Consider the following 13,688-nt stretch of genomic DNA (forward strand, 5'->3'; position numbering starts at 1 on the left):
CTGGAGCAGCCCGGCTTCATGTGAAGGGTGAGAGCAGACTGCCTGGGCCCTTGTGCGTTCTGGGTCAATAGAGCTGTCCCCCCCCCCCCGCCTCCCCAACAGTAGCATGAGTCACAGGACAAGCCTGCATGGAGCCTCACTAGGCTCCGATGCCGAATTACGTTTTCATTAGTCAAGGTTCCCGAAGCTAATGGGAAAATAATTGTTCCTTGGTATTTATGGCGATAATTATCACCCCCATGCGGCTAGTTTGTTATTTCAGCAGATAGATTTGAGAGACAAAGTGTTGTGTCGTAATTGTCCTGACAGGAGCTGTTAAAAAAAAAAAAAAAAAAAAAAAAAAAAAAGGAGCAGGAGACAAAGAATTGTCTGAAAGGGATGAGGAAAGGAGGCACGGAATTCTGGCCTGGCCTTCTGCTGGGGGATCTGGCGGCAAGACTAGCGCTTCTGATTTCATTTGCCCAAAACTGTTTGCTCAGAGTTTCTGAACACGGTGGTAATTCTTTTTTTGCATCCTGCTATAAATACCTGGTTATTTATATCCTGCTCTGAGCACTTGGCATGGGGTCCAGGTATCATACTGTTAACCAGTGCTGCTTTCCTGCTCCGATAAGAGAGCCTGTTTGGTCCCCAAGACTTGGGGGGGCGGGTGTCTGTCTGTGCTGGGGTATCCAGAAAAAAAAAAAAAAACCAAGGCTCCCGGAATGTTGGAGAGAGGCTTACTTGGGTATATGGGGCACAGACGCCCTAAGCTTCAGGCCGTCTCAGCCCATGCACCCACACACCTTCTGCCAGCGCCCACACTCAGCTGCTGTGGGGGCGGCAGCTCGACAAAGACTGAGAGAAGAGAAGAGACTGGGGTTGGGTGCGGGGCACACAGGGATGGTGAGCTGAGACGGGACGACCGCCCCGCCTTCCCGATACCTGCCGGTGAGGTCACTACAGTCCCGTGTGGGAAATGGGCTGAGCTAAGTTTCCTCTCTACAGCCTGGGTACTATGCTCTGTGGCTTCCTTGGTCCGATCCTCTGCTTCCTCTGACCCACGGGTGAGACCAGTTCTCCGCATGTGCACCTGCAGGGTCGGGAGCTCTAGGTGGCTCCGACCCGGGCCCGATGAAGGGACGGGCCCGGGAGTATTATGGAAATGAGTGTAAGGAAGGGAGTGTAGTCTCACTCACCCTTCCCCAGCAGTGCCTTGGATTGGTTAGAGTGGAGGTTCTTGGCCTTAATGAGTACAACCAGGAGGCGGTTGGCAGCCGGGAGATAGCTGATGGACAGAAGGACCTCCCCAGTTCCTGCAGACGGCTCCTGAAACAGAGAAGAAGATGAAGGAGGGGCTTCTCTTAGGGGTGGCTTCTGACCCATCAGCTAATGCGGAGGCTGGGCTCCCACTGGTCTTGTATCCAATAGGCATCCTAGAAACACTTCACCCACCAACGCTGCTTTCTTGCAGAAGGGAAGAGGGCACAGAGGAATGATATGGAGTGTGAGCTTCAATAAGAGGTTTAAATTTGCCACAAAATGTGATTTTCCAAATATCATATATTCAAACCTGACATATCAAACAGAATGAAGAGATGCCACTTAGGACGTGGCCGGAACAGAGGGTCAGGACCCCTTTTCATTCTTCACCTTTCCCTCCCCCAAGTTCTTGGGGTATTTTTATAGAACACTAGGGTCTAGGGGACACAATTTGAGAACTATTGCATCGACCGGTCAGGCTCCGGGGGGGCCGCGGAGAGGTGTGATTCATTACTCTGTTTGAGAAGATAATTCCTTCCAGCCCCTGTACGGCTGAGAGTCAATAACGTGATGACAGATGCTGAATGCGGCCCTGCTCGGTCAACAGAATGGCCAACCGTGTCAACAAAAAAGCTAGGCACGCGATGGTAGAAAGGGCACCAGAGGCCATTGGCAATAAGTACACTCTGCGGGGGGGCAGATGCCTGTGCGAAGCGTCCAACACACTTTGCCTCCTTTGGTGGCTTTCCAGAGTGTCTCCACTGGAATTCCGACAAGCAATTGTTTGGAATTTCAACAAATCCACTGATAGACAAAAATGACCCAAAGAGCCCCCCCCCCCCCCCACAGACCCAGGAGGCAGATGTCCGTCACAGTCCCAAGGCGGTGAAAGTGTGTACACCCTAGCCCCGGACCACAGAGGGCTGAGAAATCCTGCCTTCCAAGTGCTGTCTGCACTTTAACATGTGACTTCGCTTCCCCAGGCCTCCAGGGCCTCATCTGTAAAATGGGGATAATAATACATACATCCACCCAGTGAGCCTGGGGCCCACGTGAATCGCTGTGGAACTGTCTGCTCAGAAGATCACCATCGGTCATAGAGGAAGGACAATCCGCATTTTTCGAGATGATTAAGTGGGAATATTGTTTCTGGATGAATAGGAGCCAGTGTGGGCTTTGGGAGTGAGGCAGGATGAAGCTGGCGAGCCCTCTGCCCGGGTCACCCCTTTTCTCCAGGATGGGGGGATGTCTGCAACATGACCCCAAAGATTCAACTGGCCCTAAGTAACTAGTCACATGACGAAATGATTTGGGAGCTACCAGGGACTTTTGCAAGGACATGAATAATAGCCGTGAAGACTATTTAAACGCTTACTGTGTGCTAGGTGCAATTGTGTTATCGATCCCACTACGCTGGGGTTCTGCAAAGCCCTTCCCTAGCACGTAGCCTACAGCTAACATCCAATAAATGTTTGTGAGAAAGTAGGGGGAGACATCCTACTGAATCTTGACAATCACCTTGGCGACACTAACTTGTTCCCATTCTGAACACAAGGTCTTGACCCTCAGAGGGCACATGGCTGCCTGAGGTCTCCCGCAGCCCAAGGAAGGGAAGCAGCAAAGCGAAGCCTTAGTGGAGGTCTGGCCTGATGCCACAGCCCAAGTTCTAACCTGGAGCTTTCCCTGATGAAGAAGCTAGGCCCAGGGACCTGTCCAGGCACCCAGAGGGATGTGCCCAGCCTCCTGGCTCCAGACCACTTCTTGGAAGTCCTTGGTGGGCCTGGTCTATAGTCACAGGACAATCTGGGTTCCGTGTCCTGCTTCCCCGAAGCCAAGCGGGAGGATCCTGGGCATGTCAGCCTGTGAGGGGCTCGTCCCGGGTGACGCTACTGTTTGGCCAAATGTCTTCCGGCGAGAACTGGGGCACAGAGGGCCCCCGGGTTAACCCATTCTGGCCTAGAGGAGAGAGGCCTCAGGGTTGTGGCCACGGAGGGCTCCACCTACCTTGTTCACCTCAGCCCACAACCCCAAGCTGAGGCCAGGGCCACCCCCTTGAATGACTGCTGTGCCCCCAGCTCCTGGCACAGGGCCTGGCACATGCTGGAAATTGGGCAAGGTGTTCCCAGGATGAAGGGATGCGTTTTGCTCTCCTAGGGGGAGTGACAGCAGGTCTGAGCCTTCTGGCTAGAAGTCCCCGAAGCCCTGGGGAGGCCCTCCCCCTCCAGAGAAAGCTGGTTTGGCAGCTGAATGGACCACAAGTGTCCGATGTTCTTCCCAGCCCCCGCTCCCCCACCCCGGGGCTGTGATTCCGCTCGGGTCCCAAATCGCGCAGTCATTAGGGAGCCTGCTGCAGATCAGCCTGGCTGCAGCGGAGAGTAGCTATCAGTTTTTATCGAGTGTCTGTGGCTGGGAAGAAAGAAAAATAAGGCGAGAAAGAGATGACAGCCTAAAGGGGGGCCGGCGGGGAGTGACAGTGTCCGTCAGGAGAGGTCCCCTCGGAGGGGGCCTCGTAGGCGGTGACCAGAGGGCAGCACCGGACTGAGTGAGCTAGACCCAGCTGGCCGGAAGGCCGAGCTGGCGCTGTCCCAGCTGGGTGACCCCAAGCCCCACCCCTGTAAATGAGTCACAGTGTCGTTCCTGCCTAGCTGCTCTAGGAAAGGACTGAAGTAAAATTCTAAGCACAGCAACAGAAGAACAGAGAGTAAGTCCTCAAAAATGAATGCCCTTTGTAGTATTTTTATTACTCGAGCATAGCAGTCAGCAAACGTTTTCTGTAAAGGGCCGGGGAGTAAATACATGGGGTTTTGGAGGCTATGCAGTGCCCCCATAAGGCACTGATCCGCTGGTTGAGACCAGCCCCGGAAGGCTCCCGCTAGGCTGCACTGTGGCAGACCCCTGAAGGAGGCCTCGATCCTAAAAGATCCTAAATGGTCCTGATTTAGGCCTTGATGGGCTAAATAACCACATACCATCCTACGGCCTTGACCTCTCTGACCCCTCACCGCCGGGCCTGTGAGGAATACCGGTTTGTTCTCCAAGAAACGCCGCCCTGAACAGCTCAGCCTCTCGGCAGACCCTTCTCTCCCTCTCTCAGCTCCCGCAGCAGCAGAGGGGTGCGGGGAACCAGGGCTAGGGGCCCCAGAACACTGGGCTCTAGGGCTGCCCCCAGCCCAGTCCGTCCTTCAAAGCCTAGCACAAACACCACTTCCCACCATGCCTTCTAGAACTCTCCATCAGAGCACTTCGGTTAGGTGTCTTAGGATTCAACCCATGTCCCATATCATCACTCGTCTGCTCCAATTTATCTCTCGGGTCTGTAAGCTCTAGGGATAAAGGCGTCCTATGTGGGGCCTGTCTCCCCAGCAGTGCCTGGCACATAGTAGGGACACAGGGCATCCCTTCAGATGGGGTATTACTGTCAGCATTAGAATCCACACACTCATAACACATTTTCCACGATGGCAAGCAAGCTAGAAGCAAATCAGACCCCAGGAATTCCACAGCCTGGGCTGGGGTCTGCGGCAGCCCTCCACCCCGTCCACGACTCTCAACTTCCTTGCACGCACATACACACATGCACGCACGCGCGCCGGGAAGGTCTGTAAAGCTTGCTGCGTGAGCGCCGGCCCAGTCCCATCACCCCAAGCTCCACTAACGGGTTTCATCTTTCCTGGAAAGACATAACCCTACCTTAACTGAAGTCTTCAGCTCACCCCACTGGGCGGCCCCCAGAGGCCCAGATGCCCCATCCAGGCCCAGACAGAGCTCCCCGAGCACGCTGTGGCGGGAGAAGCGGTCGCAGGTCCGCAAGGTCAGGCGCAGCGTGGCTGTGGGGAGCTCCTCCTCCGCCAGGGGGAGCACCAGGCCTTCCTCCCAGGTGGTGTGCAGCTGCCGCTTCTTCAGCGCTGTCTGGGCCTCCACTGTGCCGGTCCTGTTGGCCACACTGCCTTGGACGTAGCAGTCACAGCCTCCATCGTGGCCGCTGGTCACAGCTGCAGCCAAGGAGACAGCAACACAGTCGTGCGACTTCGCAAGAACTAGGGGAGGGGGGCGGCTCATGTTGGCTTGGAGTGGCCGTGTCCAGCTTCACAGTCATGACCCCAGGAGCACAGGAGCCCCCAGGTTGACCACCATGGCTTTGTGGAATTGCCCTAGAAACTGGAGCTCCCCCAGTATAGCCCATGTCAGCTCATGCTGGTTCCCAGGAGAACAGGGACAGGATAGGGTCCTTCCCAGAGCCCTCCCCACCTCATGACCCTGATGTGTCCCCAAGATGCCAAGACCCATGCACGGCGATGACTTCTGTGCTCCAATCCTGTTCTTGTTTGTTCTGTACCTTCAATATTTACCACACAACCATTTGTGGCACACATCGCTTGGCCACTACCTCTGTTGTTTTCTCATTCTGAACTCTGGTGTTTTTAATGCTTCCCAAGATGGGCTTAATCCAGAAACTTGTACCCCTGGTGCTTTTATGGCTGGATACTCAATGATCACCTGAGAAAGGGTAGCTGACCTTTCCCAAAGAGATGGTGAAGGACTGAGGCCACATATCCTGCTAGTACTCTCCACCGGGCTCCAAGGGCACTGGGTTTAGTCCTGGCTTTAGCACCAATAGCGGGAGCCATCTCAGACAAGTCACCCGAGGTTGCTAGACCTCAGTTACCTAATCTGTTAAATGGGACTATTGTGAAAACCAAATGCACTCAAGGATAAGAAAAGGCTAAAAAATCTTGAAAGAGAATAATAAAGAAAAACACCCCCTAAAAACATAACATTTAATACAAAAGTCTAATTTCTCCTGCTCACAGCTCCCAACTCCCAGGAGCCATAGAATGGACTATTGTTAGCCCCAATTCTTTAGCAAAGCCTCAGCTTTGTTTGCTGATGGCAAAGTGAACAGTTGGGGTCGGAACACCAGGGACATCGTGACCCCCTTGGAAAGACCACCCAGTTCCTGGATTACAGAAACTTTGCTGCCCATTCAGAACACCCTTCATATCCAGCACAAAGCTCCATTCAATGTCAAAGGCACCTGTGACAGAGAGAGCTTGCTAGTCACCCAAACCCCCTTTCCTCTTTCTGCTGAGCACCCACTGAGCCACACTTCCCAGGCTCCTTGGCAGTCAGTGACCATGAGTTCCGGGAGTGAGCGGAAGGGATGCATGGTCTATGCAGGTCATGGCTTTTAAGGGGGAGGCTGTGCTCTCGCCTCCTCCTCCCTCTGCTTCCACCTACTAGATACAGATGACAAGGAGACCTGAGAGGACTGAGGGGCCCTTGATGGAAGGAGCCCGGCCTCTGAATCACCACTTGGAGTAAAGATGTTTTCTAACCAGGATTCTCCACTTTGAATGTTCTATGGGAGGAGGGGAGAACCCCACACATTTCAGGGTCTGTTGGTTACAGGGTGCTCCCTCTGCCACAGGTGCTCCCATCCCTCCCGCCCAGCTCCTCCAGGGGAGATGGGCACATGGAAGCCCGTGGAAGTCCAAAAGAAGTAATACCTTCCAGACGAGTCACGAACAGTTCTGCCTTCTGCCGGTCATAGTCCACACGGTAGTGGAGTTTGGGGGCTTGGTTCCAGCTGGCGGCCTTCTCCGGGTTCCAGGTTTCCATGACACACACATCTTCAACTACACCTGTCAAGAGAGGGAAGGCCGTCACTGCCACCTATGTTAGGGTCCCGTTTTCCAGATCACAGCTTTCCCATCTGCCACGTACACCATGAATGCAAACTGAAAGCTCCATAGCTGGGGAGCCACATCGTGGTGGCCACACCAGGGTGACCCTGGTGGTCCCAGGATGACATTTTGAAGGACTGTCACCGCCCAGTGGGCAAGACACAGGCTTTGGTGTCGCACCTTGTTGCCCTGTAATAGTTATGTGACCCGGGACTTCTCAGTTTCCTCATCTTTACCATGGGAGTGATCATAGTTCCTCCTTCCTAAAGTTACTTGCACAAAATGAAATGAAGTGGGGAAAGTACTTGGCCCAGGACTCAGCCCCTGGTGAACTTTCGAGAAGGGAAACTGTCAGAGCGTGTGTGGTCCAGGCACCCTGCTTCAGGCAAACCAAGCTCAGGTCTCCAGCTCCGCCTCTCCTGGAGTCTTATCCTTGCTCCGTAGGTATTCACGGACAGAGATCAATGTGAGAGAAATGAGTCAGGAGGAGATGCCAGGGACAAGGTCAGGGGTTGTGGACGTGACTCCAGTGCAGGTGCAATAAATGCTTGTGGAACAAATGAATGACCACAGCTTTATTTCAGACGTTCCTAAACCCACCAAGATTGCTCACTCAGCATCCTTTGCACTGGAGCCAAACATCTGGAAGACTGCCATCACTCAAACACACTCCAAGAATTAGAGGTTCCAGCAGCTATAGCAGACGCCACTTGAGGCAGATAGGAATTTTAAAAATTTTGAATTTCAGAGCAAATTTAGAGAGTAGCTACTTGAAGGACCATTGAACTTCCTAAATGGCTCACTATGAGGTTCGTGCGAGTGGTGAACAATTCCCCTGATGTCTAAGTCAGGAATAGATTGTCCAGGCTGTGAGCAATGCATAAAGTAAGACCAACACTCACACAGGACCCATGTGGCTTCCGAGGGTCCCACACAGAGGAACACAGCAGGGTCAGGGACAGAAAGGGCCTGCCTGGCACCCAGAGCTCTCTGCTCTCAGATGACCTTAGCCTTCAATTTCAAAACCAAAACAAAGCCAGCATCACTTGGAAATGCGGAATGTATTCAGCTTCTAGAAGCAGGACGCTGAGCCCCACGGCGGGTGCTGGGGATCATCGCGGGTGGGAGTAGGACATGTTCAGCATCCCTGAGACAACATCCAATTGATCTGGCATCTCCCTCTGTGGCACACCCATGCCTGTGGTCAATATTTGCTGAAGAATTAATTCCTGGTAGCTTTCTGTAGGGCTGGTGTTTGGCTTCTTTGGGGAGAAAGAAAAAGAGGAATGATGACCAAGAGAAGATGAGCTAATGCTCTGAATTTTTCAAAGTTCCAGACTCTGACACCCTTTCCTGTTCTTCCTGGTGGAAAGCATCCAATCCTGGCTTCATCTGGGCTTTGAGAAATTAGGACTCCGACCATCCACCCTCAAGGCTCCTCATGCAAGCTCTTCCCCACCCTCCAAGTGTAATCTCTGGAGTCCTCAATGGGTCTGTTTTCATCTATTTAAAATGTAGATCTCTTGGGGCTCCTGGGTGGCTCAGTCGGTTAAGCCTCTGCCTTCGGCTCTGGTCATGATCTCAAGGTCCTGGGATCAAGCCCCACATCAGGCTCTCTGCCCAGCAGGGAGTCTTCTTCTTCTTCTTCCTCTGCCCCCCACTCCACTCATGCTTTTTTCTCTCTGTCTCAAATAAATAAATTTTTAAAAATCTCTAAAATAAAAATAAAATGTAGGCTGGAGGCTAAAAGAGGAACAGCTTTGTTCATGCCACAGGCACTATGTGAATTTGTTCTTGAAGAAATGCCGGACTAATCATTGTGGTCCTGGGTGGGTTTTGGAGGGGGCGCTATCCACCGGCCAGCACGAGATACAGCAGGACAGAAGATGCATAAAAACCGGGGTCCATGCCAGAACCAGTTCACTGATTCCTCGTCTGCCATCTCTGTCTCCAACCACACAAACGAAATCACCAAACCACACAACAACCATTCTCCTGGCTGTATTTCTTGCCTCCTTGTGAAAGCCTGCATGCTCCTTTGGTTTGGGGATGGTGTCTGCCTTGCACACCTGCCCCAGTGCCCAGCATAGCACCGTACCCCTGAAGGTGTTACATCTTGAAGTCCACACTAATGAGAAGGAGAAGAGGAAAACATAGTAACAGAGTGCTGTGATTATGTCCTTTGTGCCACTCCCTGGGCTGAGCACTTTACACGCGTTATTTTATTTACACTTCATAACAGGCCTATGGGGCAGATGAAAGTGCAGTCCCATTTTATGTATGAGGAAACTGAAGCCCAGAGAGGTTAGCAACATGACCAAGGCCACCCAACGAGTACATGAGAATTGAACCCATGACTTTGAAAGCCTGTGATCTAATCACTAATCAGGACTTCTCTACAGACTTGAAAAGGATTCTCCATTGCCCGGTGGGAAGCTGGAGGCCCTGGAGAAAGGCACTGTAGCAACATATCTGGGGGAGTAAAGCACAGTGGTTCCAAGGCCCCGGGCCCACCTGCTTGCCCAGCGCCAAAAGCTACGGACTGACGCTGGGGCTGGGTTAGGCCCAGCATCTACAGGGTCGCCGCTAGACCCGCCCCCCGGAGTGCCACCTGGCGGGGAACCAAGGGCAGGAGACCCCTACCGTTCTGAGGAAGGACGAACAGCTCCTCCGTGACCTGCCTCTTGAGGCGGCTGTCCTTCGGGGCCTGGGGGCTGGCAGGGACAGCGGACTCCTCCGTGGTCCTCAGAGTGTAGTCTGCATAGTTGATGACCTCCGGGGCTGTGACAGCTGGCCTGGGTCCGTAGATGTCTGGGAACTTGAGGAGGGCTCGGGGCTGCACGGGCTCCGTGGACTTTTTAACATTGAACTGCGAACACACATCACTCTGCTTAGTCCGCGAGAGGACCTCCCACCTGCGTGCCACCCACAGAAAGGAGACGCTATGACCTAATCTGTCATGAGAGGCAGAGGGAGGCCTGTGGTCCCTTTCTGCTCCAAGGCCAGGCACCCCAGAAGTTGAAATGTCACCTCCAAACCCACCAGAATCCATGACATCATGAGAGGTGGCAGGGCGAGGTGAGATTTGGGCCCTGTTCAACCATCCGTCCTTCCCCTGACCCTTGTCCTCTGCTGAGCCCCCAGGGGTTATCCCCCTGGCCACTTGTCTCTGGTCACTTCCCACTCCCTCTTCCACCCAGTGGCTCAGAAGGGCCAGGGGTCCCACCACACTTTGAACAAAATCCAAACTTCTAGCAGTGAACTTCAAGCACTTGCCCCACCCAGGCCCACTCACCTTTCTGATGTCCCAGAATTCTCCCTTTGCACCCCTCCAGCCACTGACCGCCCTGCTTCTCAGATAGGTTGAACTCTTTCTGGGTCTGATTTCCTGGCCCCAACCCCTCCCCCAGAAACCACCCCCTCCCTACCTGCTATGAATTAAGTCCCTCCACCGTGCCCGTCCCCTCCCTTTCCCCACATCATGCTCTTGGCTGGATAGCCTTGAGCTCACCCTATATTGTTGTAGTCATAGGTTGGCCTGTTTGTGGCCAATCCTGTGTGAGCCCCGTAAGCCCAGGGATCATGCATGTCTTGTCTTGCTCCTTCTGTGTCCCCAGTGTCGGCAGTGCCTGCTCACAAGGAGTATGCAATACAAAACTCTGGCTAGGGCTGCCATGTTCAGTTGCATGGTTTGTGCACTGCACAAAGGAGCCTAGATGAGGGGCAATGGGGGTCAAAATGCAGTCTGTGCACCACTTGCCCAGCTATGTGCCCTGAGGTGGGAGTTTAGTCCCCCTGGAGGAAAGGGCATCTTTTTCTTAACACAAAGGCCCGAGTGCTTGTGAAGCTTGAAGTCTGCAGGGCTGCCTCACACAGACAATTGGAATCTCCTATCCCTCCGTTAGGGACTGAGCTATCTTCTACCGGAGGGATTCAGACTTATATATACCAGGCAGCAAAATCAGAGATCTGCCCAGTCCCAGGGAAACTCAGGGACTGAGGGCCGGACATGGATCTCAAAATCCTGGCTGGGTACTCCACAATGTAGCCCTCAAGTTGGGGCAGGTATGGAGCCATGGCAGCATCCCCCAAGAAGCCTCCTGCCCCTCACGCTGGCCCTTCTGTCTCTCCCCGCTCTGTGGCTGCTGGAGAGGCCAGTAAGGGGTCAAGGCTGCACTCTCCAGTGACAGGAGTGACCAGGGACTGGGGCGTGGGGGGGCAGTCCTGCAGAAGGTCAGCGCTGACAAGTTCACACACACTATTTCAAAGCGTGTATTCACAGTGTTTGCACACTCTGCATTCCACTACCCTGGGACAAATCCTGGACATTCTGCCTTCACTGACACTCTGTCCCGGACCATTCTCAAGGGATGCTAGACCTTGGGGACAAGGGATTCATAACTGTCTGTATAACAGATGAGGAGAGCACCAGGGCTCCCAGGGGCCAGAGACAGGAGCTGGTGTCTCCTCGCCACCGTGCGGGTCATGGTGGTCCTTTCTCTCCCAACTCCCTAAGGGACTTAGAGGGGAAAAAACACTTTATTCCTCTCTCGGAAACACTGCCCAGTGGACCACAGTACAACCAAACGAGGGCACCGCGATCCCGATCTCTGACTGTGCCTGCCACCGTCGGGCTCGAAAAGCATTTCTGACCTCAGTGGAATGAAGCTGCCCACGAGCAGACAGTGGGGGTGGTGGCAGGATTATACCTAGACCAGCCTGGCCACAGAGCCCTCTGTCACTGTGGCCCCGGATCCCCTCCCTGCCTTCAAGTCTTTGCCAGGCCCAACACTCACCCATCAGAAACGTGTGTCACCGTTACACGTCGTGACGAGTCCCCCACAGAGACACCCGTATGATCTGCAAAATCGGGTCCCCCTTACACCCTCACCCCACTGACCGTGTCACTGGGCATCAAGGGGCCTGGCTCCTGGTGCTGACCCGACCTCCAGAGCCGAGCAGCTCTTGGCAGGTCATTTCACCTCTCTGAGGTGTCCCCTCAAAGGACAGGTGATTTCGAGGCTGGTGCTACTCCTACATTCTGACCTCCGAGGATGTAGGAGACACAGCTCTTTATTGGCAGGTACAGGTGATCTGGGGAGCTGGTCACTCACTGGAGAGTAAATAACAGGTGTATTTGGCCTTTGGGGACAGCAGTTCCAGAAGTGGGGGCGGCAGGCAGTCTGTGTAGGTGGCGGTGGAGGGGAACGGGTGGGAGCTGACGGTGCACGCACAGGGCAAGCAGGGGTCCGGGAGGCCAGGGAGGGCATTAGGGAGGAGCCAGGGCGTGAGCTAGACTTGAAGGAGGGGCGGATTGGAAAGCAGGCTGGCGAGTGGGGAAGGGACGGGGTGGGGGGGTCTGCCCTCCTGACTAGGGCAATGACTGAAGTCCCCACATCTTTTTATCCTCGTGGTGCCCACCTCCAACATTTCATCCAAGTCTGAGTTATCCTTATTATACTATCGTACAGCAAGGAAAAGGGCTTGAGGAAGTTCAAGGTCATAGCATTGACAAGTGGTATATACTTCAGCCTCCAGATATTTTGACACCAAATTTGCGTCACTTCCACTGCCCTGCAGCTGCTTCTCTAAAAAAAAAAAAGTCCATGTCTGTCTTGGATGCTGGATGCTGAGCAGCGACAACCTCTGTTGCTCCCTCCCGTTCCTCAGCACAAAGGCGCTCGGCTTCCCACTGGCCGCTGGGCACCCAGCCCCTTCTTGGAACCACCCTGTCGTCACTTGTTGGGTCCGGAACTAAGGTTGTTTGGCTGGTTTGGGGGATACTTTTGTAGTTTCATATTTGATTTCATCCCAGTTCAATCGCTTCAGAAGAGGGTTATGTTGATGGATTTCCAGCTGGATCAGATTTGGCTCGTTCTGCATTTTTCATGGCAAAATAATCATTGGGCTCAATTCTGAGTGAGGTTCGCTCTGCGTTGCCTCAAGTCTCTGCAAGGCCTGGGTCCTCCCTACTCACCGGGTCTTCATTTGTGTGCCCCTGACGTGCTCAGGAGCCTGTGATAAGAGCTTAAAATGCAGCCCCAGGGCACATAGTTGGGGTTTTCTTGGGTGTCCACCAATATCCATCCTCTCCACGCTGCCTTTCCTCCAGATCGCCAGGTTTTCTGAGTCCCACCACAGGCCCAGCAGTGGGGTGGCGGCGGGTGGGGACCTGTTTAGCCTAATCCTATCAGGTCTTGGGTGCTGTTCCCGCCACAGGAGTTGATGCCTGTCCTGGAAAGCCAACCCAGACAGAATGGAAGGACTTGCATTTCACAATGGTAGAAGAGATCCTCTCCCCAGCCGGACAGGAAGCCTGTGGCCCTGTCTGGCGACTACGAGATGAGCCAGTCTTAGGACAAAGTTGACATGGTGGACAGCAGGGAGGAGAGAAAAAAGTTAACTCTCAAAAAAAAAAAAAAAAAAGGAAACTCTCTGGGGACAGTGTCCTCAAGCCACTGAACCAGCCAAGCCTAGTGTCCCACCTCTGTACCGGTGGTCACACAAGCAATATTGTTCTTCTTGTTTATTCGAGTTGGGATCGGGGTCTTTGGGATTTGCAGCCAGGAGCCTCCAGAACTGAGGCACCTTGCCTTGTTCTTGAACATCCCAGGACACCACTGCCTCTGGTAAGATGCCATTCACGCTTCTTGAATGTCTCGGCATCCAGTTGATGTAAGATCCCGTGTGGCGAGGGCTCCCCAAAGAGGAGAGTGATCAATGGGCCTTCACTGGGCTGAGAGCAGAGTCTGATGGCTGCTA

The 13,688-nt window shown here is 53.7% G+C and overlaps 1 protein-coding gene across 1 annotated transcript in view; it reads right to left on the reverse strand.

Annotated features, from left to right (window-relative positions):
- Positions 1-13,688, reverse strand: part of LOC132008411 (synaptotagmin-13) — a 42,500-nt gene that overhangs the window by 4,211 nt on the left and 24,601 nt on the right. Inside the window, exons 2-5 of the mRNA XM_059386958.1 lie at positions 9,570-9,795; positions 6,750-6,884; positions 4,933-5,234; positions 1,179-1,308 (exon numbers count right to left, since the gene is read on the reverse strand). Coding sequence (XP_059242941.1) covers positions 1,179-1,308; positions 4,933-5,234; positions 6,750-6,884; positions 9,570-9,795 — 793 coding nt within the window. The remainder of the gene's footprint in view (positions 1-1,178; positions 1,309-4,932; positions 5,235-6,749; positions 6,885-9,569; positions 9,796-13,688) is intronic.

Source organism: Mustela nigripes, unplaced genomic scaffold (assembly GCF_022355385.1).
Source record: "Mustela nigripes isolate SB6536 unplaced genomic scaffold, MUSNIG.SB6536 HiC_scaffold_148, whole genome shotgun sequence".
Taxonomy (NCBI): domain Eukaryota; kingdom Metazoa; phylum Chordata; class Mammalia; order Carnivora; family Mustelidae; genus Mustela; species Mustela nigripes.